The sequence below is a fragment of the Leptonychotes weddellii genome, chromosome 1, assembly GCF_054177405.1.
Source record: "Leptonychotes weddellii isolate Sample4059 chromosome 1, ASM5417740v2, whole genome shotgun sequence".
Classification (NCBI taxonomy): Eukaryota; Metazoa; Chordata; class Mammalia; order Carnivora; family Phocidae; genus Leptonychotes; species Leptonychotes weddellii.
In genome coordinates, this window is record NC_138369.1 from 120,165,169 (window position 1) to 120,192,649 (window position 27,481).

The 27,481-nt window shown below is 41.3% G+C and overlaps 1 protein-coding gene and 1 non-coding gene across 4 annotated transcripts in view; both read right to left on the bottom strand.

Annotated features, from left to right (window-relative positions):
• The window catches only part of ETV5 (ETS variant transcription factor 5), a 59,027-nt gene that overhangs the window by 12,483 nt on the left and 19,063 nt on the right, over positions 1 to 27,481 (bottom strand). For 2 of the 3 annotated variants that reach the window (XM_006733402.3, XM_031028248.2), the window contains exons 6-9: positions 17,800 to 17,929; positions 16,591 to 16,878; positions 5,143 to 5,402; positions 3,082 to 3,141 (exon numbers count right to left, since the gene is read on the bottom strand). In XM_006733402.3, coding sequence (XP_006733465.1) covers positions 3,082 to 3,141; positions 5,143 to 5,402; positions 16,591 to 16,878; positions 17,800 to 17,929 — 738 coding nt within the window. Of the gene's footprint in view, positions 1 to 3,081; positions 3,142 to 5,142; positions 5,403 to 16,590; positions 16,879 to 17,799; positions 17,930 to 27,481 lie in introns of those variants that run through there. The other variant, XM_081831092.1, reaches the window with a different exon arrangement.
• Positions 24,054 to 24,160, bottom strand: LOC115940981 (U6 spliceosomal RNA). The gene has a single exon (XR_004075717.1). It is a non-coding gene; the product is annotated as a U6 spliceosomal RNA (small nuclear RNA).

Genomic DNA, 27,481 nt, shown 5'->3' on the forward strand with positions numbered 1-27,481 from the left:
ATAAATATTTATGCCAGGCACCAGAAGAGGGTGGATAACAAGAAGAATAGAGACTCGGTTCTTGCTCTCATGGAGCTTGTACCCTGACGGGAGGAGACATATAATAAAGCAGGGAAAGAAAACTGAGCCTCGGGGTACTGTGGAGCATTACAGAGTGTCGGCCATGGAGCCAGAATGATGGACCTGGATGGGCTGTGTGACCTCTGTGCTCCAGCTTCCTCATTTGCAGACAGCGGAAGATGCTAATTGTATGAGAATTAGTTGTGTGAGAATATTATGAGTTATTAACATATATTCTGTTACATTGATCTGTTTATCTTTATATCTCCGTGTCAAGAGTAGTTCCTGGCACATAACTGTAAAATAAATGAATGTTAAAAAAATTAAGATAGTAATTGTACACTGTGATAAGTACTATTAAGAAATGAATTGTAGGGGTGCCTGGGTGGCTCAGTCGGTTAAGCGTCCAACTCTTGATTTTGGCTCAGGTCAGGGTTGTGAGACTGGGCCTGAAGATTCTCTCTCTCCCTCCCCCTCTCCCCCAAAAAGAAATTAATCAGATAATGTGAGAGCTTTACCTTATATAGTCTCTGTTATGGATTCTAAATTCCTTGAGGATAAGGACCATGTCCTGAATATCTTAGTATCCTCATATCACCTCGTACATAATTAGTGCTCAACAAATATTTGAATAAATATGAAAGATTCTCCATTAAAAAAAGATTTAAGAATACAATGCTAGCTTTTAAGTCAGGGTTTCAGTGCCTCCTATGATAAATTTATTTTCCAGTCTGGTACTAGGAAACTGACTCTTATGACAAATAGTTATACTTTATATTATCAACAAGAATTACATAATCCCTTTTCTTTCTTTCTTTCTTTCTTTCTTTCTTTCTTCCTTTCTTCCTTCTTTTTTTTTTTTTTTGCCTTGGCTGCCAGGAAGCTATAAATTTCCTGACTTTCCATTTGGATTTTGACACTCCAGTGATGTTTTAATTGCCTCATTATGAAGTCATTATAAGTAAACTCCTTCAAAGTTTACACATCTGTCAAACTTGCCATGTTATTTTTAGTGCTCTTCTTCCTGTTCTTCCTCTAGGTAAGGATAATACATTCACAGTATACAGGAAAAAAAAAGTAAATCTCAATGAAATTCTAGGTTTGGTTTTCAAACCAATCAGATGAGGGCCTGCCATGAGTGTCGTTTCGGTGTATCTGCGGTTTCTAGTCACTGCCCCACGAGGTCCTCTAAAACATCTGCAAGATGCTGTTGGCTTAAGTGAAATTAAGTCAGTTGAATTTGCCCCAGCAGTTACAGCAGTTGTGGCCACAACCATCCCACCACTCAAAGGTGGCAGGAAGGAAGAACCTGTTTGAGGAGCCCAGTGGAGAGGAAAGATTTACCCGCCGCACAGAGATTCCAGGTGAACGAGCACTAAGGCAGGATGGCTATCTTAGTAATCGCAGATGCCAATCAGAAACACTTGTCTTACTAACTGGCATCCGTAGTGAAGCCTATAGAAGAAGGAAGGAGAAGCCACATCATGGTAATTTAGAGTAATTAAGAATGCAGGTCTCTTTGAAACTAGCTTCTCCGATGCATGGGGGGTGGTCAGGGAGAGGAATGGGAAAGAGTAGGGGGGAAACACACAAACTCGCCAGATATTCTGTGTGTAGTAAGCAGTCCAATGCTTTACTAAAAATATTTCCTGTAAGAGCATGCTCCTTTCTAAATGTTGTAATTATGCACAGTGTTTTCCTCCCTCTCTTCCCCCACTCCCTCCCAGTTTGCCTGCTGCAGACATCAGTTGCTGCCGCAGAAACATTCGGGAACCTGGAAGAGAGCCCCACACAGCTGTGCCGATCGATCACAGTCAGAGGTCCGGTAGACAGCTCTTCCTTCCCAGGGCTGGACACACATTCAGAATATCCTCGGGCACCCAGTGCAACCCCACTGGGTGTCCCCTCTCACCAGGTCAGCGGGAAGCAGCTACCCATAGAAATCATGCTTGTGAACCAATCACTTAAAAAACGAGCAGATGCTTCCTAGTACTGTCTTATGAGCTTTTCAATCCTCCTTGGATACACACTGGAATCACCTGGGGACCTTGAAAAAGGACTAATGCCTAAGCCCCACCCCAGAATTTCTGATTTACTTGTTCTGGGTGAAGCCCGGACACCAAAAGTTTTAAAAGCTCCCAGCTGATTCTAGCGTGCAACCAAAGCTGTGACTCTCCATGCTAGAGCAGTTCTCAAAACTGAGCGTGCATCAGGACCCCCTGGAAGGCGTGTCACAACCCAGAGTGCTGGGCCCCTGGAGCCTCTGAGTCAGCAGTGTGGGGTGGGTCCCGAGAACCTGCATTTCCAACAGATCCCAGGTGAAGCTGATGCCATGGGTTTGGGGAATCACACTGCCTTGGGTATTTAAGGACAGATGTATAGGACAAAAAGCAACTCAGTCGTTAGGCGTCTGCCTTTGGCTCGGGTCATGATCCCAGGGTCCTGGGATCGAGCCCCGCATCAGGCTCCCTGCTCAGCAGGAAGCCTGCTACTCCCTCTCCCACTCCCCCTGCTTGTGTTCCCTCTCTTGCTGTGTTTCTCTCTGTCAAATAAATAAATAAATAAATAAATAAATAAATAAATCTTTAGGACAAAAAACAAGATGTACTTCTGGGAAAAATGTTCTAAGAAAAAAATCCCTTCCCCGTTTCAGTGTTCAGAGAAGAAGTCCTAAACGTACCATCTCAAGTATTCACACAGTTCCCAAGTTCTAGTTCAGGCTGATAATGTTATAAACGGCCACATACACCTCCCTGGATGGAAATGGGGGAACCAGATTGGTTTATTTTTTCTTCATATTATCCTGTGACCTCTGAAAAGTGAGAGCCATTACTATTGAAAATGATGGTGGCCCTCACTGCATTCAGGAGTGTGCCTCAAAATAACTGAAGGTTACCATCAATTAGCTCTCATTTTCATGACTTAAGAAAGGTTTAACCTATCTATGATCCCAAATCTTAGCCTGGAAGCTGAGAAATTTTAAGCTTGCTTGAATATTATTTTTTTTAAAAAGTTACTCACCTTCATGGCTGCTGGAGAAATACCCCCCTCTGATATAGGACGACTGGCAGTTAGGCACTTCTGAAAGAGAAACAGACACATACTCTGTCAGTAGCTTCTGTACGTGAGTCAGCACATCTCTTGAACTGCAGCCCCGCAGTGAAGCCCCTAGACCTTCTCCTGCTCCCAGGTCATGTCTTTCTGGTCTTGACCTGGGACAGAGGTGCCACCCTAACTGGCAACATGGGCAACACCCTCACCCACCATTTGAAAGTAGGACTCTTGGCTCCTCATCAAGAGAACGAGAAGGAAAAAATGATGCTTCATTCTTATAACTTGTTCATTTTAGAAATTAGTTAACACCAAATCTGGGCAGAGAGCTAATGGTATAAAAAGAAACTGGCTTTCAAAAGGCCGAGCTTGGCCTTCTGTCTCTACTGACTCAGGGGCTTTGGGGGTTAGAGTGGGATGAGGGGTGCTTTAGATCTTTCCCAATTTGCTCCCCTTTTTAGGCCAAAGAGGTTAGGGGATCTGAGGTTAGGAAGCGAGGGCAAGGCCATTTGCAAGGACGTTTCCCCATGTTGGAAGTGTTGGAATGAAACCGGAACTCAAGTGAGCTCTTTTTCAAGCATCAGGTTATCCAGGTGTCCACTGAGAGGAAAGCTGGTAGGTTGAGTTGTGCCCATGCGGGACACATGAATTACAGATATGGTAACATCTGCTGAGTGTCTTGCTTTAAGTGGGGTGGGGTGGGGTGGGGTAGGGTGGGGTGGGGTGGGGTGAAAAAACTCTTCAGGACGGATTAAAATGTCAATCCCCAAGGAAAAATATTGCTGGTCATGCCTGTTCCTGAGAAAAATACATCAAAGCTTTTAGGAGGAATGCCAGTGAGAATTTTACAAGCTATCAATACCTATACGCTTGGTAATTTTTTTTATCATAAAGCAACAGATGTCTCCCTTCTGTCTACCTCCCAGCCTTTCCCATAATCCATTTCTGCCTGAATTGAGCAATCTATGTATTATCTCCCAGAAAGCCAAGAGCAAACTATATAGCCTATTCCACTTGCAAAATTCATTCAAATACATACTGCCCCACCCTTCCCCAGGGTCTTCAAGAAAAACTGCCATGGAAAAGGCTGAAAACCTACCCACCACCCTCAAATTCCTTTAGCACCAACTGCAAGAAAAGAGTGAGAAAGTTTAAGTAATTTCTGAAAGAAGAGGAAAAGAAGAGGAGGAAACAGTTTCTAAATGTGCCAAATGCAGAATTCCAACTCTTCTTACCCCTAATGATCTCATTTAATATGCCTGGCCTATAAGATTCGTAGTTCGTGAATGAGTGTGTGTGGTGGTGGCAGAGGAGGGGGGAACCCCCAAGCACAGCTTAAACTTCTTGATATGCTTATGTTTCTAGACAAGAGGTAACCCACAACCAGACAAGGGTGCCCTAACATGTTACCTCTCCCCGTGTACATCAGCAGCCTCTGAAGGACACCAGCAGCCTCCTTGCCCAGATGAAAGGAATGCAATAGGGCAGTGAATCCCATGAGGCAATCAACAAGACAGCCTTTTCCATGGTGTACCCAGCACCCCATATAGTCATGACATACCAGGTGATTTCTCAGAATACCATTCATTTCAAGAATAGAAAGAATCCCATTCTACGTGTAGACTCTCTTCCTTATGCTCATATTGGGAGTTTGTGAGTCTACCCTTTTCAAAAGGAAAGCCGTAAAGCTAGGGGCAAGGACTAAAATGCAGAAATGATATTTCCTAGGTCCAGTGACCCTTAGATAATAGGTCTTAAAAAGGGCATCGCCACGATTGGATCTTTAGGCTTGGACTCAGAGGTGTGCTCCCCACCACTTTTGAATAACTACTGCACTTCCTCCCACTGGATGGCTTTTCTGTTTTGTTTTGTATTTAGTTATGAATAAACAAGTAGGCTTTAGTAGCTCCTAAGTTCTTTGAGGGTGATTTTTTATAAAACTATTTCCTAAAGCCCTGCACATAGAAGACAATAACGACCAGACAGATCAATGAGAGAATGAAGGAAGAAATGGCATGACTTTGTGCTAACCTGAATCAACGCAGTAATCCCGGGGCTCCTGCTTGATTCCCATTGGTGACTGGAACCCATGTGCTGGGGGGCCTGGCATGCCTGGGACCCCATGTTCATAGAGTGGATCATGGTATTCTTGTTTGAATCCCTGAGGGGGCGGGGGAGCTGCAGGGACAATCGGTTCTGACATTTGCCGGTGGTAATTGGGGCGATTATCTCCAGGAACTCCCGACTGAGGAGGGAAGGGGTGGCAGGGTTCAGACAGTTGTCTCTGAAATCTGCAAGAAGAAAGTAGTTACAGTTTTTAGCTAAGAACATGATATATGCCTACTCTGATTTAGCACTGGGAATTAGAAGTTCAGATAAATGAAATTATTTGCAAAGCACTTATTAATGCCTATTTCTGAACATTTTACCCTCTTTCCAAAATTACAGGGCATATTTCAGACCTCTTGAGTCAGGGAGTGGCAAAAAAGCAATCAAAGCAATGACACGGTAGCCTCTTGTCTCCCATGCATGTTTATTTCATACAGTCCCTCTGTACAATTGGGCCAGGTTATGTGTCTAAATATATAAGACCACTTATTTGCAAATAGGACTAACGTATACATATGTTTATTAGTTCATTCCTTCTTTTACCTGTAGATAGAATCAAATTTTAAAGACCAAAGAGTACAAATTGACCAGTTAGAAAATGTAATTTAAAAAATCCCATTCGTAATAGCAATGAAAAACAGAAAATCTCTAGGAATAATCAGGAAATGTGTAGGCCACATAAGAATAAAACTTTAAAACTGTTTTTTTTTTTTTAAAGATTTTATTTATTTATTTGAGAGAGAGAATGAGAGAGACAGCATGAGAGGGGGGATGGTCAGAGGGAGAAGCAGACTCCCCGCTGAGCAGGGAGTCTGATGAGGGACTCGATCCCGGGACTCCAGGATCATGACCTGAGCCGAAGGCAGTCGCTTAACCAACTGAGCCACCCAGGCACCCCAAAACTCTTTTCTGAGGAAAAGAAAGAAAATTTAGTTAAAGAGAAAACATTTAGAGGACTTTGAAGCTATTGGTTCACTGACTATTCTTTAAAAGCAATGCCTTCCCAATCAACTTGATAAAATGATTCTATACTTTATTTAAAATAGTAAACAATTTTTGAAAAGAAATAATGATCTTTTAGATATATTCACAAATTTTCTAAAACTGGCAATAATTAAAACAGCAATATAAGGAATGAAAGATAGGCATATCTAAGGAATTGAATGGGAAGTCAAAAACTGTTAGGTATATTCTAAAATTTACTACTTGTTAATGTTAGCATTTCAAATTAGTGAGGGGAAGGTCCCTGTTTTATACCACGTGTCAAAAATAAATTTCATATGGATTCAAGATTTCAATGTGAAACCTTAATGACAGAGAAAATATATGTGGAAACATATAATCTGAGAGTGAGGGAAAACCTTTTTACACATCATACCAACAGTGGAAATCATCAAGATAAATATGGATATTCCTCATTGTATAAATTTCTACAGTTCAAAAAACACCAGAAACAAAATCAAAAGAAAACAAACCGAGGAGAATGTCTCTAACAGTCAGAAAACATCAGAAACAAAAACCAAAAACAAAACAAGCTGGAGAAAAATCTCTAACAGGTACAGCAATATTGTTGACATAAGCAGCTTTTAAAAATCAGTAGAGAATGAATATCCCAGTAGAAAAAAATGGGTAACGGACATAAATAGGAAAATCACTAAAGAAGAAATACTAATGATCGTAAACAAACAAGAAGTTCAATGTCATTAGTGATCAAAAAAGTACTAAGAGAGAAAAGGTTTGTCCTGGTTACTTGGAGGATGAATCGGTAGTTAATAGATCTGTGCCTGGCACAGAAAAAGCACTGAAATCATAAATATGATGAGATCTAGTTACAAGGATGGTCACCAGTGCAAGCCTCCAACAAGGGAACTGGCTAAGCACATTGTGATATAGCTCTTTAGTTGAGAGCAATGATCAAATATGATGTAATACACAAATATGTAAGAACCTGGAAAGATATTTTTGACATACTGTGGAAGTTACAAAGAACATCAAATTTTTGCAAAAATAAAAATTATTTATGAAAAAAAGTATGGTGTCATACAAATCTTGGAGAGAGCTGCATAACTAAATGTGAACACTGTTTATCTTTGGTTGGTTATGATATTAGGGGATTTTCTTTTTTTGCTCATCTGCAGTTTAATAAATATACACTACCATATAATAAGACAGAACAATAAAAGCCTTTTGTTATTAATTGGGTAGCATTAATATCCTTCAGCTGTCAGAAAAATCCAAAAGTATGTCAACTGCACTTTCTCTGTTGGAAGGGCAGTATAGTAAAAGGGAAAGTGATAGAGGGCAAATTTTCTTGGCTTCAGTTTCCTCATCTGTAACATGGGGGTGTATTATGCATCAAAATGCTACTGGAATGATAAAATAAAATCATGTCTACAAAGCATGGTTTGCACCACAGTTGGAGGATAGGTGTAGAAGTTAGAGATGGTAACCCCCAAGGTGAGGTCTCGATCCATGAAATATGTGTAAGACACTCATCTCTGTGTATAAAGAAAAGCAACTGTGAATATATGCCCTCAGGTAGAAAGCAGGAGCCGAGGTTCAGGTTCAAAAATAAAAAATTTACAACAATGAATTCCAGTGGGTTATTTAAAATCAACAATAGAATCCTGTAATATTAAGGTCTTACTCTAACTTTCACTTGAATCCTATGAATAGCTTTCATAAAATAACTTGAATTTGATTTGAATCAATCTGTGGCAACAGGTGGCCAACAGATTTCTAGAATATCAAGATTCAAAATCTTTAACTGAAGAGATTTGGATGCAGAAGAAACATTGTTTAGATCAGGGTTTAGCAAGGCACTCACTCTGTGGGGATCTTTACTACCTTACCAAAAGCAGTACCGCAAGATCATGTCATAACATGAAGATCACCAAACAGTTTTACATATGCTTATCCTTTTATCCCAGACACCAAAGACATCAGAATCTGCCTGGCCAATGTATTAAACAAGTTGTACAAACTATTTAAGGTTCAAGGGGTTGAGAGCCTTTCCCAGCGGCGCTGAATGCATTACAGTGGAACTTCTTCAGGAATGCGGATTTTCAAGGTTGCTGTTATTTAAGGAAACCCTTCCAGGGTCTTTGAAGAAGTGTAAATTTGAAACCCGGGTTTAGGCTTGACATTTAGAATACAGGCAGCAGCGGCCCATTGCAAACCTGATTTTTGAAGCGAATTCTGAAGAAGTGGGCAGAAAAGAAAGATGAAGATATTCTCAAGGCCTTATTTTTATAAAGTACCAAACCTCCCAGCCAAGTACTAACTAGGCCCGACCCTGCTTAGCTTCCGAGATCAGACCTTACACTAGCAGGAAGAAACAGTAACAGAGGCACCCATCTTCCACATTCTCTCCCCTCTGCCACCATCTTGGCTCCTTCAAAGGTGACCTCCACAAATCACTTCCTTTGATGGCTCTGGGAGGGCGCAGAACCGCTCAGTTCTGTAACCAGAGCCCCTGCAGCTGACAGGCCCAAGCCCTTCACTTCCTCCCGGTGCCTAGCTTCTCACCTTCCAGAATGAAACCCTAGAGTCGGCCTGGTGCGGCCCCTTGAGGAAGAGGTACTTCCATATGGGTACCAGCCAGCAGCCCCTGCCCCTCCCCCAAGCCCCACTTTAAGGGTGCTTGGAGCTTAGGGGCCGGGGATCTGCAGAACAGATTCTATAATTGGGATGGTTCAGTCCTGGTTTGTTTTGAGGGAGTGGCATGGCAAAGGGGATCTTAAGGGTAGGTCACAAAACCAACATGTTTGGAGAAAGATTCGCTCAGAGCTTGCTGTTGATAATGGCTTTTATTTGCAGAGATTAGTAAAGTAATTCCACTCTTGTCCTCAAAATACATTCTGTGAACTTTACTCACTGACCTTCATTTGAACCCCCTTCCCCTTTCCGCAATCCTTTTGAAGTATCTAAGAATGTGTTGTATATATAATACAGCTAGGACAAAGATGCCTCTTGTTTACTGAGGCAGGCAATCATTTTCAGTGGAGGAGCGGCTTGGTTCCTCACAAACCCCTTCTGCTCACCCCGCTCCCTTCTCCCTCCCACACCCGCCATCCCAACAGAACTCCTCAGGCCGTAGTGAACTCACAGTTGGTAGTTGGTGAGCAAAAGGAGATTTCTGACTATCAAGTGAGCTTAAATTCAATAGGTTACAGATTAAAGCTTTTTCGGTGCCAGTTTATTTAAAGAACCAGTTATTTATTTATTTGTCAGATTTATATAGCGCCTTTCCTCCCAAGAGCTCACCCACGCTACCAACATTTGGTTTACGTTATGAAAACCGTTAGATGCTTTTTCTGCATTTCCTTTTCGGTTTCTGCTGCCAACACACAGAGTAAACACAATGCTTAGAGGAAGAATGGAGAAAAGTGTGGATTGGAAGAAGGCTACGCAGTGGCTATGGGTGCCAGGTAAAGTAGCCGTGGTTCAGAGGCCGCCGGGAGATGATACATAAAGTCGGCCAAGAAACCAACACCATGTACTTAATGTTTCCATTAAGGCTAAGAGAAGATAGAACAGGGAAGCAGCATAGTCGGGTGAGAGGCTGTGGCTGTGAAGGCAGAAGATCTTGGGCTGAAATCCAATCTTTACCACTTACTGGCTGTGTGACCTTGGGTGAGTTATGTAACTGTTCTGAGCCTCATTTTCCTTATCAATAAAGTAAGGACAACCAGGATACCTGTCCAAAAGTTTGTTGTAAAGGTTACAAAAGCTAATGCATGAAACAGGGCCTGGCTCGCTGTTCTCAGTATACATTACCTTCAAACACCACCATCAACTGCCCATGTCCTCCCCTACTCCCCAACAAGCGAAATTCAGAAGCTAGACAACCGTAAGGGGAGATTAAGGAATTGGGAGAAAACTATCACACACATATAACAGAGTCCACTAATTGCCTACCCAATATCCACTCTCCTTTCTCAGAATGAAAATGCTGATTTTTATTCACATTTATTTCACACTAATGTTTACTTTCCTGCCATATTCCAAGAGCCAGACACTGTTACCAAACAGAACTCGAACACTCCCTAAAAGCCCACCACAGAACTCTGAAAAAGCTCGCAGGGCTCTGTGAGGTCTGTCAGCACTGTCTCGACTCAAATTTGGCCCATCTAAACTGTGATAAAACACTGATAGATGAGGAACAAAATATGTCCTTTAAAGGCCTAGATGTTTGTCTGATTTCCTAACATCAAACACAGAAGAAGGACGGGGATGGAAATACAGGATGTCCTCAGAATATCAGCTGGTGAGAGTATTATTAGCTTTATATGTACAACACTAATATGTCTGATGAGGAAAAGATTAGGAATAAAGGGAGCTTTACATGGTAAAAACTTACCCTTAACCAGTGAAGCAACAGAAGTTTCTAAGCTGTGCTATCTGCATCATTTTAGGAAGATTCCTTTATGGAATACGAGAGTGATCTTTAAAAAGTGTCACAGAAGCTAGCATTTACTGAGCACCTTCTCTGTGCCAGTATGACGTCATTTAATCCACCCGATGATTCTAGGTGGTAAGTAACTACCATTCTCCCATTTCCAGATGAAGAAACCAAAGCTCAGACAAAGTTAAGTGCCTGCCTGAGGTCATACAGATAGGAAGTAGCAGAGGTGGGATTCAATCCCAGGCCCAACTCCAGAGCCTACACTGTTTCTATAACTACTTTTAAATACTCTCTTGATGATATTTAAATAAAAATCATATAGTCCAGACAACTAGAAAACTCCCATATGTTTGGAAATTAAGAAATATATTTTTAAAGAACTACAGGATTGAGAGAAAAAAAGAAAACACTTAGAACTGAGCTTTTAAATTAAATCAGAATTTTAATTTAAATCAGAACTTGAGGGATGCAGCTAAAAAGCAGGACTTGGGTAGGGAAATCAAATAACTGATTGTCCAAATCAGGACATCTGGGGGAGTAAAAAGGAAAGCTATGAGCAATAACTTCCATTAGGCATAAACTATAAGTGACCTGGGACAAACTCCAATATCTGGTCATTCCAGCCTTAGGAGAAGTTTTATTTGGTTATATGTTATACTATAAAGAAAAAAAGCTAAAAAATTAATGAGTGAATCATCCAACCAAAGCAGCTAGGAAAAGAAAAACAATGAAAGAAAATAGAAAGAATAAAAGATTTTAGTAAGAGCAGAGAGAAATCAACAAAAAAACATCTAATAGAGAGGATGAACAAAACCGAAGTTGATTTGTTGAAAAGACAGATGATATTGTCTGCCAAGGACTAACTAGAGATTTTATGGCAATTAATTGTAAAACTCAGACAAAATGGAAAAATTCCCAGAAAAAGTAATTTATTAAATTCACTCAACTAAACAGAAATTCAGAGCAACACCAGAAAAGTGAAGATTCTTAACTGGTAATTAAAAATCTGCCCACAAGGCAAATATCAGGCCCAAAGGATTTTACTTATAAATTCTTCCAAAAATTCAAGGAATAAAGAATTCTAATTTCACATGTGCTATTCTGGTATACATAAAAAGGAGGACACCCTCTACTCATTTGAGGAGAATAGCTTCAATGCTAAAACCCAACAAGGATAATATAAGAAAAAAAAAATTATACCTTATTCTCAATCATAAATACGGATGCAGAAGTTCTCAATATATGTTAGAATAAAAAGTCCAGCAAAAAAGGTAATATATAACAAATAAGTTAGGTTTAGCACACGAATACAAGGTTGGTTTCATATAAACCAATATAGCTCACTACATTAAGAAATGGAAGGAGCAAATTCATTTGATGATGTCAACAGACAGAAAACATGTTTGATAAAATTCAATATCCATTCATATTAAAAACTCCGAGTAAACTAGGAATAGAAGGAAATCTCCTTTAGCTTCATAGGTGGTAACAAGCTAAAAACAATCCCTCTTAAGATTCAAAACTAAAAACACCCCTCACTCTACCCATTAGAAGTACATCATTCAGTCTGTCAGAGAAGGTTCTATTAAGCATCTCCGAAACTCAGTTTCGGATCCCAAAGTGAATTTGTGCTGCTATACATAACATGCTATTAACAGCAGTGCGTGGAGAGGGGATGCGTCAGACACATTCACTTCATTCCAGGCCAGGCTACAGATATGACTCACAGTCAGGTTCTTCCCTCTCTAAAAACTACAAAATCTGAAGGACAAAAATGAATGGCAATTTATCGGGGATGGACTTTAAGGGAGGAAGTAGAAACAACAGAAAGCCTCGAGTACATTAAATCTCTTAAATCTGTACAGCATCTTCAGGGAATGAATACTTATCTATCAAATCACAATTCCACCAAACGTAAGCTCATTCCTTTAAGCTTTGAAGATGTGATCATAACCACTGAGGGAGAGAATTTTCTCAAACAGGTTAGGTTATTCACATAACTGACCCTTTCTTGATGACTCTGGGGCATTCTATTCTATCAATTCAGCAGGACGGCCTATGACAATACTGATCCCTTGGGGAACATCAAGAAGCAGAGGATTTTTCCACCAGCAGTACTGTCTTAAATGCTGTCATTTCTTGAGATCCGCCTCTTGATGCTGAGTGAGAGAGCAGCAGATCCCAAAATTTTTAGATGATAAATTTCCTAGCGGAGCCTCTTCAGTTGAATTGTGGGAACTCCTTCAACTTGAGATGTAATGAGAAATGGTATAACAGAGGACAAAATCATACCTGGCCAGTACGATGGGTATAACATAGGAACATTTTCTAAATTCCTCCACTTAGCCCACGTAAACATCGTAAGCAGCACGATGAAAAAACTTTTGAGATCGGGATGGCTGAACGAAAAATACGCCTCCTCTTTAAGGAGCAGCTGGTCTTTAAGGATAAATGGAACATGTCTCAACATGCCAAATTACATGTTTTTTTTTTTTTTTTCCTCCTTGAGGGGGAGGAAATCACGAATATAAATCATGGCTTCCAAACACAGTATTTATCTTCTAAAAATAACTTATGACTTGTGAAAAATTATATACTAAGATTATATAGAACATTACGAATGTACTTTTGAATAGATTATATTTTATTTGTTTAAAGTATAATTCTAGCAAACTGCTATCACTATCAATAAACATACACTGAGAACAAGTAAGATACTGGGCTGAGAAGGTTCTAAATCATGGTTTTTAAACCTCAAAAAGTTTATTCAACTGCAGAGGCATACTGTGAGCAAAACAAAAAAGATAACTGTCACAACATGAGTTTAGACGAGTGAAATAGGAATTTAGTAGGATTTTGTAATGTAAAACAAGGATAGAGTTCTGGTAGTTTAAGAGAATGTTAGCAACCCCTCCACCCCCCAAATCATAACCAAAACAAATGGTGCAGTTATAAATGCTTTGGTTTCTAAATGTAGGCCCCTGTAGTTGGCTATGTGACCATTAGGAAGTCCCTTAGCTGCTCTGAGGCTTGATATTCTTATCTGTGGAATAGGGTTTTTTACTCTGCTTTGGTTAGAGGATTGTTAAAAAGCTCAAATAAGACTATTTCCTGGGGTGCCTGGGTGGCTCAGTTGGTTAAGCATCTGACTTCGGCTCAGGTCATGATCTCAGGGTCCTGGGATCAGGGCCCCATGTCAGGCCCCGTACTCAGCAGAGAGTCTACTTCTCTCTCTCCCTTTGTCCCTCCTCTGCTCATGCTCTCTCTGTCTCTCTCTCAAATAAATAAACAAAATCTTAAAAAAAAAAAAGACTATTTCCTTCATATCTTACAAAATACCATATATTTTTGGTAGGGGGTTATTTTTGAAGTAATATTCTTAGATTGCATTTAATAAAAAGTTAGCAAAGAACAAACTCTAATTACCAAAAAAAGTAATCTGCTCCATTTTAGGCAGGCATAATAATTAGGAGAGGTGGGATTATGAGGCTTGTTATCATACACAAGTGCAATTACTATTACTTTTACAAAATCAGACCAAGGCTTTTAGTTTGCCTCATTTTCTGTGTGCTCTCTAGTATCTACAAGCAAAATCATTTGTCATGTCTTTGATGTACTTTGCATCACCCAAAGAGCACATGGATACCATCATTAATAATAGACAAGGGCAATAAGAACAAAATTCGGAGTCCTGGGTATTTGATACTTGAGGAAAAGGTGGGCTGGAGTAAGGATGGGGGTAGAAGAAACAGCTGGATCATGATTTCTCAAAGTATGACAATAAAATATCCAGGCCATGCCCCCAGACCCACCAACTCAAAATCTGGGGCAGAGTAAGGAATCTGCATTTTTAATAAGCCCCTGTGGGAACTCCTCCTGTACACTTGCAACTTTGCGATTACAGTGCCCTAGCGTAGAAGACTGAGTGTCCCAGTGTTGCTTTTCTTTTATCGATTCAGGACTTTGCCCTTCACCCCAGTTCTCTCAAGGATCTCTGTATCAGCCCAGTGTGTGTGAGGTCTTTTTATTCTAGACCCACAGTCCTAATGGCAGAGTGCAGGGGAAGTAAGTCTAAGATACACAGGCAGATGTCAGGGAGGAATCGCCCCCTAAAAAGAAATACCTGGTTTCCGGTTCCTACCTCTCTCTTTGGACACCTGACGGCAGATAGTCCTACATGTCAGGGATCAAACCTTCCCCTTTTGGGGGGAGGGGGCTGGGTAGCCTGGTGACAAACCTATTTCACCACTGAGACTAAGGCTTCCTGTCTGCCAGGGCTGCAAGAGGCCAAACATTCTCCTTACACAAGCCCTCTGGGTAAGAAACAGGGATTGAGGGGGAACTAGGAATAAAAGGGATTTAACATGAAGTAATTTCCCTTTACACACGGTATAACAAATACAAGGTTTGTTAAGTATTTCAAGGACCAAATATATGTCCCCCTTCATCCCTCCTCCTCAATTAATAATCCTTGCAGGAAATCAGGAAGATACTATTAAAAAGCACAAAACCAAAAAACTATTGAAATAGAAATGGTATCCAGGCCCGAGTGCACAAACTGGCAGCCTTGCAGAGTGATTTTGCCCAGAGAGGTTTTGTTTAGTCTGCAAAGCGCTGCTGTTGTTTTTAATCTGAATTAGTTGCCAACTTAAAAAACAAAACAAAACCACACAACCTGGAATTTTTACATGAAAATCCCAATTTCCAAATTCTCCTGAAGAAGTGCAAGGCTGTTAACAAGGTAATAAACTGGCAAAGCTTGGTGGTAGCTGTCTGCTTCAGATGAACTCCCTCTTGAAACCAAGGCCCACCACTGAGCCAGCCCCCGAGTCAACGCTCACCCCTTGGGCCCTATGTGTCATTGGTGTTCATGGCTCTTGGCTTCCCTAGGGGAATAAAGACTACCAGCCAAATTATGTAGTTCTTCATGGTGACTTTCACAGCCAGGGGGACAGGGGATCAGAATCAGACAAGAATGTCTGCTTTCTTTTCTGTATTTCATCTAGAAATAAAGTGACCCCTGAGAAAATACCAGGAGGTATTTGGGTTGGACCAGGCCTGAGGAAAGTATACTCATACATCCTCCCTCTCCTGCCCCTCAGCCCCACCCCCAGCCAATGCAGAACAAGAAAGAGAGGAGGGAAATGCAACGGTCACCATCTTGCGACCCTTGGTAACATCACTGACAACTCCCCACCTATGTATGTCCCAGAGAGACTCGAAATAAAAGATGGGTCTCCAGAACAGCCTATATAAAGGAAGGCCACAGGCATCCAAACTTCTAGAATACCCAGATAATGGACTTACAAGGCTGGGACCTAAGAGGTTATTAAGTTTGGTGTTAGAGTAGGTTGCCTTTCCACTTTAGTTTGTTTGATGAATGAAAGACTCTGGGCAAGTTATTCCTGATGCCTCAGTTTCCTTATTAGGAACACAGAACCTACCTGGAGCAAAACCAGAAGATTTCTCTCTCAAACGGAGGTAATTACAAATAAGGTTTTTAGCTAATTTCCTGTTAAAATGTGTTAAAATCGGATGAGTAATAATACGTTTTGTAATTTAGCGATTTTCCCTAATACGTAAATAAAATGTTAATAAAGTATTTGTGGGTAGCATAAAGCCAAGTTCAATGCTAGTAGGCAGATTCCAGTGAGAAGCCAGGAAACCAGCCCTCGATGAGCATGGACAGACTGTCTAACCTGGTCAAGTCTCTCTTCTACCTCCATAATGGGGGGATGGTACTAACCATGTCTCCTTTATCTACTTCATAAATTGTCTAGAGTACAACAACAGAGTGCTATATAAACAGGTCATATTCCTATTATTCGTCTTACCTCACAAGACGCCTCAACGCAATGGGAACTTTACAGGTACCTGGTAAATATGACTAACTGCTTCCTCTCTCCCCGTGGGGTAAAAAGGAGGGGATGGAGGCAGCGAAAGAAGCCCAGATCAGCACCCACCTCTGTTCTGATGGATACTGGTTTTCAGGCATCATCTTTGGCATCTGCAGGGGCTGATGTGGCGGCCGGGGGACCGCAAAGGTTTGCTGCTGTGGTCCAGGTTCAGGAAGTGAGTGAGGGGCGGGGGCGGGGCCCACACCTGGGACCGGGCCAGCCGCAGGGGCGTGTGCAGAGGTGGGCAGAGCTGCCTGGGGTGGGGGGAATAGGGAGTTCTGATGGGTGGGTGACAGGGGGGTGGTGGGAGGGGTTAATGGCTTGAACCCAGAGGGAGGCTTCCTATCATAGGCACTGTAAACAGAAAGAGAGAAGGAACCATTAAGCTGCGATGAAGCCATTAGCATGGTCGCCAGGTCCAGCAAGATGGCTAGGCTAGGTTGCAGACCCAATCGCCAGGAAATGACAGCATTAACATAGTTAAATTGCTGGCAGCCCCGAGGGAATATTTGTACCTCTGAAAAGTGACAAACACTCTGCGTCACAGGGACTTGTTTAACACTTCTAGTGATTCTTCTCCAAGATAATTTTAGCCTCTGTTTCCGGTTTCCTTTTCCCCCCTTCTAAAAGCACTCTCCATGTATGCGTGTGGAGGGATGGATGGGGTGGGGGGCAGAGTTTATGCCCTGGGGGGGTTCCTGGCCCCCTCTCCCAAGTACTCCAGGGTCCCCAGGAAGTAGTCAGGATCTCTGTGGAAGATAAATTTATGCCGTAACAGGACTTGAATTAACGACTCTTCTCCCCCCTTCCCAGGCAGTCTGTGTTTATCTTCTAGAGCAAAGAATGATTTAAAATTAAAGCTTCATTCCTGGGGCCTGGATATTCTTAAGTAAAGGGCACAGGCACGGGGACTTTTTCATATATTCTGATTTGAAGATTACTTCTTTGGTGCTTAAAGTTCACATTAACATATGATAGACATGAAGAAGTATATATTCCCTCCCTAGAAGCCACAGATCAAATATCCCAGTATTCAAGGTTCTTTCCCTCAGGAGGGCTCAGTACCCCACGCGCCCAGTTCCCCCGTGGAGCCGGCTTCACAGTTTTGCTTTTCATGTTTTGCACAAAGGCCCCCGGTCTGTACTGGCCTACACCTAGAGGACGACATTGCCGTGGGAGAGGACTCTGAGCGCTACCTCTGAGTGTCTGCTGGAGTCCTGGCAGCAGCCGGCCCCACGGCTCCTCTCCAGCCAGCCTTTCTCTGGTGTCACTTACCAATAGCTGAAGAGGCACTTTTCTCCATAGTTAGCACCGAGAGCCTGCTCGTGGCTGCAGGATGACAGCTCGGAGGAGGGGCTGTGCAGCTCCCGTTTGATCTTGGTTGGAGGTGGGGCATGAAGCACCACTGCAATCAGAAGAGGGATGGGGGGGGCGGAGAGAGAGAGGAGAGCCGATTAACAGGGAGCAAAAGGCTTTCCTTCTGCAACCCGTCACTAGTGGATGGCTCTTGGAAGTCATGCCGAGTCACATGCCCAAGAAAGCCAAACACTGAAACACAGAGCCTTCCATCTAAAACCAATGAAAAGTTCTTTCAAAGTCGGAAGTCATCATCTGACACTTTTAATTAGCTGTGGGTTTTTTTCCCCATTTCTTTCGTGTTGGGTCTACTTCCTCAAAATTCCTGCAGGTGATGGTTCGTCAAGAAAAATGCAGGTGCGATAGAATACCAAGGGTTGCAGACATGAAGAATTTTGTTTCCAAAAGGGACAAAACAGTCAGAGATACATTGGTAGACATTACACATTAACTTGTCAAAGGCTTGAAACTGCTCTGGCAAATACATTGCTTATTCAGAGGCATATAAATTAAATACAGGACTTTTTAAAAGTCCTTTCTCAAGCAGCTCTAAATATCAGCTCTGAGTAAGAAATACTTAACTATAAGGCATTTCAAAAAATTTAAGAGCAAAGGAATAAATACAACAATGGACCAAACCACAACCTAGCTTAGGCGAACTGCGTAAGGACAAGTCCTGGAAACCTTTGAGCTTATGCCGGCTCTGTGCCTTTCCTGCCCCAGGAAGGGCAGGTTTTCATAACCAATCTTTTCAGATAAGTGCCAATTACTTCTCCAAAACTGATGAAATAGTACACAGAGCTCTTGCATAACGTTTGGAAATCAAGTGCATATTCCATATGTGGTTCTGAGAGGGCAAAGTTTTTCAAATCAAGGTGACTTACATGGGAATGAAATGAAACGAAATAAAACCAGGTTTGCCTTTTCTGTCTTATCTAGGAGCTGACTCATTTTAAAATGAGAGGGCATTTGGGGCACCTGGGTGGCTCAGATGGTTAAGCGTCTGCCTTCGGCTCAGGTCATGATCCCAGGGTCCTGGGATCGAGTCCCACATCAGGCTCCCTGATCCTTGGGAGCCTGCCTCTCCCTCTGCCTCTCTCTCTGTCTCTCATGAATAAATAAATAAAATATTAAAAAAAAATGAGAGGGCATTTTACCCAAAGTAGAAGGACAAACTCTAAAAGACGCTACACCATTGGGCTGTTTACTACTCATGAATTAGGATTGTTGTTCTCTGCCCAGCTCTCATGAAGGGTGGGGGAGAGACGAGTTAAGTTTTGTGCCAGCAACTCTCCACTCTATCAAAGGTCTCATTAGATAGCTAACCACAATCAGTGCCCTGGTGCCCCGCTAAAATTTCGGTCTGACTCAATGCTTACTCCTAGAACACTTTCAGGAGCTTAGTTCATTCTTAGTGATTATACTAGGCAGAACGAGCGAAACGATCATCTGTTTTCTGCTGAGAAGACTGAACAATCTTCTGGACAACTGCTTGCTCAGGTGCCACCTCCAACCCCAAGTTCAGGTCTCAGAAGTGAACAAACGCGACAGATGACTCTATCACAGATGACAAGTTTATAAAGCAAAGTGCTGTCAGTGACTGACTGGAAAAGCTAGGTTTTTATAATTCCTTTCCTACATAATGCCAACTGCTTTTCCTAAATACATGGAGTAAGTCTGGAGCTGGAAGATTTTATTTAGAAGTCATTAGAGTCTCTCTCGTGATTTTTTGATGGTGACATCATGGCAGCCAACCCTCAATTGTTATCAAATGTTTTCAGACATTCAGACACAGAAAATGGCTAAGCTTGTTGTTGTTAGAACGTTGTTAGTAAATGAAAAGGCAGAGTCAGACAGCTTGACACAGAAAAGCACTTCTCCAATGAAGTGGATATTCTGGTGGTTCTCAGCACGATCCCTTTGTCATTGCCTTTCCTCTCATTAGCCTTCTGCCATAAAAGTTTTGGGAAAATCATGAGGAAAGGTTGATGATGCCCCAGTGTAAACAAAAGTTAACATGTCCTTGAAAAGTCTACTTTTCTTTATCTAAAGAAAATCCCTTATAATCACGACTTTACCTACATTTAGAAAGTAAACAATTATGGTATCACTCAATTTTCTTATTTCAGGTTTTGGAAATGTATTGACATTTTCACAGGATTATTTAAAAAGTTACCAGTTCCAACACCAGAGGGTAAGCCAAAGTTGTCCAGAAAGAAACATTTTCTAATGGCTTTAGGAACAGCATATACCCATTTTGAAAGAAAATCTAAACTGACCACTGAGTCTGATGTCCTGCTTTCTTTAGATCTACGCAGTACTCTTAGTGTGTGTCCTACCATTTTGCCTTTAACGTAAATGGTATCTTCTATCATCCCCAAACTGTCTTATACCTGGAATCTTATGTTCTCCACACACAGGAGGAGTTCAATAAATATCTGGTGAGTGCTACGGTCTGAATGTTTGTGTCCCCCCCAAACTCATATGTTGAAATCCTAATCCCCAATGTGATGGTATTAGGAGTGGGGGGCTTTGGGAGGTGATTAGGTCACAAGCGCAGAGCTATGTGAGGACAAAACGAGAAGAGAGCCTTCACCCGACCATACTGGCACCCTGATCTCAAACTTCCAGCCTCCAGAACTTTAAAAATAAATGTCTGTTGTTTATATGTTACCCTGTCTGTGGTATTTTGTTATAGCAGCTTGAATGGACTAAGACAATGAGTGACTGATTGGATTGTGTTTCCAATTAATTCTTAACCTTGAAGGCTGGGACCGCATCTACCCTACAAGGCGAGGCAGTGTTAGTCATAAATATTTTTTCCCCAGGAATGAGCCATTCGAAAGAGAGAGAAGAAAGTGGAACACGGCCAGAGCGAGAATTGAAAGTTTCACAGATCAGTGACAAGAAAACCATTAGGGGCCGTTGGAGTGGTAAGGAAGGAGGCTCAGCTCTCCAAAGGGACTGCTGGGCCAGAGGATGTGTGAAGGAACCTAATTATGGCATACATTAGTCAGAGATAGTGGTGTATTTAAAGCAGGAACTTAGAAGCCCAAGGAATGTCCTTGCTTTCAGTCTGTTCCCTCCTTTGTAAAATGAGATATGTGATGCTGCCTTGAGAAATACAGAAAATGGCACAGCACCTTGCAGATGGTGCTATGATGTTGTGTAATTATACACTGTGCTTTCAAAAATAGAGTATTTAACTTCGCACAGGCAACTTCCTAAACGATGACAGAGACCTAGGAGTACAAAGCGTGGCAACGGACTGGAAAGAAAAAAGGTCATGAACTGCTACGAAAGTTGGAAAAGAAATGCCAAGAAAGTTGACTATGTAAGTTGATAAATATTTTATACAATTAGAAATTTTTTTAAAGATTTTATTTATTTATGAGAGAGAGAGAGAGAGAGCACAAGCAGGGGGGAAGGGCAGTGGGAGAATTAAGTTTTAAGCTCAGAGTTTAAGCTCAGAGTTATAGAAAATAGGCCCATGACAGTAATGGTGCCCTGACAATAATTCCCACTGAATACAGATGACCTTTGTTGTTATAAAGATAACATTCATTCATTCATCCATTCACCCACTCACTGAGCCATCTTCTATGGGCCAGGCATCCTAGAGATGCTCCGGACAGGATGGTATGCCCAATAGCCATGGCCCTTTCTTCATGGCATGCACAATTTAGTGAGGAATCAGACTTTTAGCATCATCTCCTAGATGCACTCACAGTTAGACCAGGGCCTCACAGTCCTCTTCATTCAGGCCCCTACATTTATAAGGACCGTGAGGCCCAAAGGAATTAAAGTAATTGCTCAAGGTCTTGGAGCTGCTATTAGAGGGGACAGAAATCAAGTGCTTCTGTCATTTCAGTAATCTACTGCACTGACAGAAATGGGAGACATTTCACTCACCCACTTTGTACACTAAAAATAGAGGACATAAACCTTTTTTTTTTTTTTAACAAAACAACAAAAATATCACATTACACCTGGCTGAAAGTACTCTAGAACAAAGAAAAAAAATGAATAAAAACTAAGACCTCTGGAAAACAACAAGGTAGACAGACAAGAAAGAGGCAGCCAGACAGAACCCTTAGCATTTACTTTGTGACAAGTTGCTCTAGCACACATTATTTTAGTCCATCTTCCCAACCCAATGAGAAAGATACTTCTAGTATCCCCTTTTCATAGGATAGAAAACCCAGGCTCAAAAAGGTAAGTAATCTGGCACAGTCTCATACCTGTAAGTGGTCAAGATTCCCACCTAAACAGTGCTTAGTGATTCTATCATATTGCCTCCTGAGAGAATCGGAGAGAAAGAGACTACATTAAAAAGGCATTAAAAGAAATAGGGAAAGATGGAGAAGAAAGACAACACCAGAGAAGAGAGTGGAAGAACACCTTTTGCCAGCTCTCAGGGTCTGTATCCTCATGTTTACTCAGCACTCTCCAGCTGGAAGCACACTTGATACACCTGCATCCATCCGACTCCCACCTTTCCTGTCCCTAGGCCACCAAAATGCCCAGGATCCCTCTTTCACTCCTACTGGCAACCAACATCTCTTGACTCCAGTAGCCTTTACTTCTTATCAGTCCTTGCCTTCTATTCCCCTAAAAGATCTCCCCTCCCTTCTATAATCCAGCTGACCAATATCTTCTGCTTATTAAGACAGCTATAGGAGTTTGAAGAGCTGGTATCTTCCACAGCCAGTCACTGACAGGCCAGATCCCACATTATTGCCATGGATATCATCTCTCTCTCCAAATGCCCTGCCTCTCCTGAAAGTGCTTCTAGACAATTCCCTCTCAATGCCACCTGTGAGACAAGAACACTTTGAGTGAGCTGTCTGGACTCTTACTGAACTTCAAGAACTCTGTTCAGGATCCATACACAAATATGTATGAGAGTCTCTGCTTGTTAGGGGTAGGAAAGACAAGAATGCCTGTCTGACCAGATTTAAGTCTGTATCTGTGGTCGTGTACCACAAAGTACAATATATTGCTTTGTAGACCACCATAACACCATTTTAAATCTAGATATTATGTTCATAGATCAACCAACTTAACTTTATAGTTGGTTTTCTTATTAGGGAACTCCTTGGGAGATTTTTCTATCTGACACAAAAATCAGGCCTGAGGGACTCCTGGGTGGCTCAGTCGGTTAAGTGTCAGCTGTTGGCTCAGGGCATGATCCCAGGGTCCTGGGATCAAGTCCCGCATCTGGCTCCTTGCTCAGGGGGAGCCTGCTTCTCCCTCTCCCTCTGTCTGCTGCTCCCCCTGCTTGTGCTCTCTCTCTCTCTGATAAACAAATAAATAAATAAATAAATTAATTAATTAATTAATTAATTAATTTAAAAAATCAGGCCTGATCCTAGCCAATGCAATAAGTCAAGAAAAAAATAAATAAAAAGCAAATGGATTAGAAAGGAAGAAATATAACTGTCATTATTCAAAGATGGCCTGATTTGGTATGTAGAAGGTATAAAAGTATCCTCAAAATATAGGAATCAATAAGCTAATTTACCAAGATCAATGGCTATAAGCCTAATATAAAAAAGAATCATTTCTGTATACATGTGAAACTTTAAAAAATTTACAATAGCAACATATGACATCAAATACCTAGGAACACATCTGATAAAACACATGTAAGACGCTTAAACCGAGAACTACAAAACACAAGAACGTTAAAGAACTCTCAATATATGGAAGGATATATCATATTCATGGGTTAGAAAGCTTAACATTACAGAGATATCAATTCTGCCCAAATCTGGCTCGATGCAACCCCAAACTAAATCTCAGCACTACACAGAAATGAGAATAAAGACATTACAATTACATTGAACAACATGGAAATTTCACAAATATGCTGAGTAAAAACGAGACACAAAAGAGTACATACTGTGTGAATCCACTTATGTAACATTCAAAAGGACAGGAAACTAATATATGGTGTTTAAAGTCAGACTGGAGCTTACCCTGAGGGTAGTGCCTGTTCAGGGGGCACAAGGACTCTCTTGTACTCTGATAAGTTCTGGGTCTTGATCTAAATGCTTGTACAGTTTGTCAAGTTGTACCCTTAACAATTGCTATACATTATATCAATTAAAAGTTTCTCTTTTCTTGTATTAAGTTTTTTATTTTAATTCCAGTATTGGAGTTATTTTAGGAAATATATGGAACGCTTCACGAATTTGCGTGTCATCCTTGTGCAGGAACCATGCTAATCTTCTCTGTATCGTTCCAATTTTAGTATACGTGCTGCTGAAGGGAGCACAGGTTTCTCGTTTTTAAAGCAAGCAGCCCAGTTAAACAGGATTCCTGAGTTAATACTTACTAAGATTTCTCAAATTTTAGAAAATCTTTCTTCTGTGATGGTATAGAAATAGTCTTCCAAAGAACCCCAATTGTTTTGAAATAGAAAACACAGACAAACTGGCCCATTCAAGAGAAATGATAATTCCCTCTGCTGACAAAATCTGTTTCCTGTGCACAAGTCCAGGCTTGTGGACTCTGTCCAAGGCAGCTACCCCATGCCCCTGCTGGCTATTACAGCACATACGATCAAAACAAAGGAAAACCCTTTTGTTGAATGTTATGATGAACGACGGTTTGATTTAAAAGGAATTTTTTTTTTTACTAAGACAAAACCCACCTCCTCTAATAAGGCTTTCCTGGGGTGTTCCCATAATCATCAAAGTTTCAATTTGCCACTGACTTTGTTGTGCATACATATAACATTTATGTAGCTGCTGAGTGTTAAAGAAATTGCTGATCAGTGACACTGTAGTCTGAGCGGGAGAAAGACTAAGCCCGTCGTTATTTCTTTCGCTTCACACACACAGGCTTTGCCTACTTTCCCCCAGTGGTTGTTGCTCAGGTTGTTTTGGAGTTTTCCTCCCTCCTTCTTCAGTTTCAGTACCTTCATCTGGGGCAGACTCATCTTTCCCAAATCAGCTGTGCGGGCCTGCCCCCGGGGGAGGACCTTATTTGGTCACACTTGACAGCCGTGACCTTCTTACTTTACATGGAAAGTTGTGTCTTATGATGGAAGTTGACCAGAACACCAACAACTGCCTCCAAATAGCATGTCCATGAGGCTATGTCTAGGTGGCCCAAGCTTATGTCTCTAGAGCCTCTCACAGCGCTTCTGAATGTGGAATGTATGTAGTCGTGGTAAGAGACTTCTTGAGATTCCAGAGTGATGTTCCTACAGTGAAGGTCTATTCTTGAGCTTTACTATTCCCTTTGCCCCAGCTTTGGGCACTGTTCCTCTCTTAGGCCACTACCATCTCATCTCATTTCCCTCCAGAGTAAGGAAATATGTACTGTTTAGTTCAAGAGTGGGGGGCGGGAGAGCCCAAGACATCTGCCCATACTGTTCTTTGGTTATGGCAGTGAGTAGAGCATGAGGAAAGAAGGCAGGGGGAAAAACCATCAAGCAGAAGGACATGTGAATATAAACATGATGCAAAATAGAACCAAAGAAGCCACCCAGAAAGAGCAGGTGTGACCTCTTCTCTCCTCATGTACTCTTAACTTGTCAGAGCACCCCACTAGCAAAGACCAAAGGACTTTAAGTCACCAGATGTAGTGTCCCTTGGGACTTGTGGTTTGAAGAGCACAACAAAGCCAACAGGCTACTTTCCAATATACTGCTGCCTTTCCTTAGCTCTGACCTTTTTTGGACAAATTTTGAGACAAAGTGCAAATAGCCAGTTAGTAAGAAAAAAGGAGTAGACGGAACGAGGCTTATTTTTTAAGTTCTACCATATTACCAGAAGAGGTCAAAAATAGGTCTTTATTTTAGGGTTGAGTAGATTAAAAATTCATTTCACGCATAAAATATATTCTTAATGTCTTAATAGTCTTTGTAAGTGCTATAGCAGTACTAGTGGATGACAGGGACAGGCGATGATACTCTGTTCTGGGAACCAAGAAGGTTCAAGGGAGATAAAGCAAGTGGATAGGTTCTGGCACTTAAAAAGAGCATCTGGAAAAGGAGATGCCTTTTGGATTTCCAAACCAAGTAAGAAACATGCTCAAACCCATTTGAACAGTTAACATTAATTCTGCCTGGCAACAGTTTCCAAAAATAAAAATCTGAAGTGTTATCAAATGCAGTTAGGGGGCACACAGTCTAAAAGCAGAATTGGAGGAGGTATGGGAGAATGCGCCGTCTTCTTTAATATCTGACACAGCCAACCTTGCTAAGCATAAATTTAAAAATTGAATATAGTGAAAAATCATCCATAAATAGTAAAATGAACTATTTAGTAAGCTGTGCTAAAAAAATTTGAATGGTTCCCTCAAAAGCCCTCTCCTCAAACATGCAAAAACTATCTCCGACCCAAATATCTAAATCTGACTCTGTTCTTTTACACTAATATTTTAAGGTCAATGCAGTAACATGGATATAAGAGTAAGGGAATCAGCAACACAGGACATTTCTGGGCCTAAGGCCAGCATTTTTGTGTGTTGTTTGCATTTCTATGTATCCTTTAAAAATGTATCCCCCAGGGGGACTTGGGCGGCTCAGTTGGTTGAGCATCCAACTCTTGTTTTCGGCTCAGGTCCAGGTCCTGATCTCTCGTGAGATCGAGCCCTGCGTTGGGTTCCACGCTTAGCATGGAGTCTGCTTCAGATTCTCTCTCCCTCTCCTTCCACCTTTCCCCCTACTTATGCACACAACACACCTGGGTTTCTTTCAAATAAATAAAATCTTAAAAAAAAATGGTCCCCCCCAAAACAACTGTCTAGGACCCTTCAAAAAAAGGTCAATGTTATGGGGAAAAAAAAAAGACAGAGTGTTGTAAAGAAGATAAAAGACAACAAGAAATGCAATACGGGATTCTTAATTGAATCCTAGATCAAAATAATATTAATATCAGCTATAAAATACATTTGGGGGACAACTGGGGAATTCTGAATATTACTGTATAAAAGTTAATTTTCCTAGGCTACGTAGAATATCCTTAATCTTTGGAGATGCACACTAAACTATTTGGGGGTGAAATATCATAAGACATTTGGGGAACAACTGGGGAATTCTGAATATTACTGTATAAAAGTTAATTTTCCTAGGCTATGTAGAATAGCCTTAATCTTTGGAGATGCACACCCTAAAGTATTTGGGGGTAAAATATCATGTCTGCAACTTGCTTTTCAATGGTTCAGAAAGAAAAAAATAATCTATACACAGAGAAATGAAGCAAATGTAGGAATATGTTTTAAAAATCAATCAACAAGGGGGTGCCTGGGTGGGTTAGTCGATTGAGTGTCCGACTCTTGATTTTGGCTCAGGTCATGATCTCAGGGTCAGGAGATCAAGCCCCATGTTGGGCTCCGTGCTCAGTGGGGAGTCTGTTTGGGATTCTCTCTTTCCCTTGGCCTCTGCCCCTCCCCACCATGCGCTCTCTAATAAAGAAATCTTTAAAAAAATAAAAAATGACACTACAGATAAAGGGCTAGTATCCAAGATCTATAAAGAACTTCTCAAACTCAACACCCAAAAAAAACAAATAATCAAGTCAAAAAGTGGGCAAAAGATATGAAAAGACACTTCTCTGAAGAAGACATACAAATGGCTAACAGACAC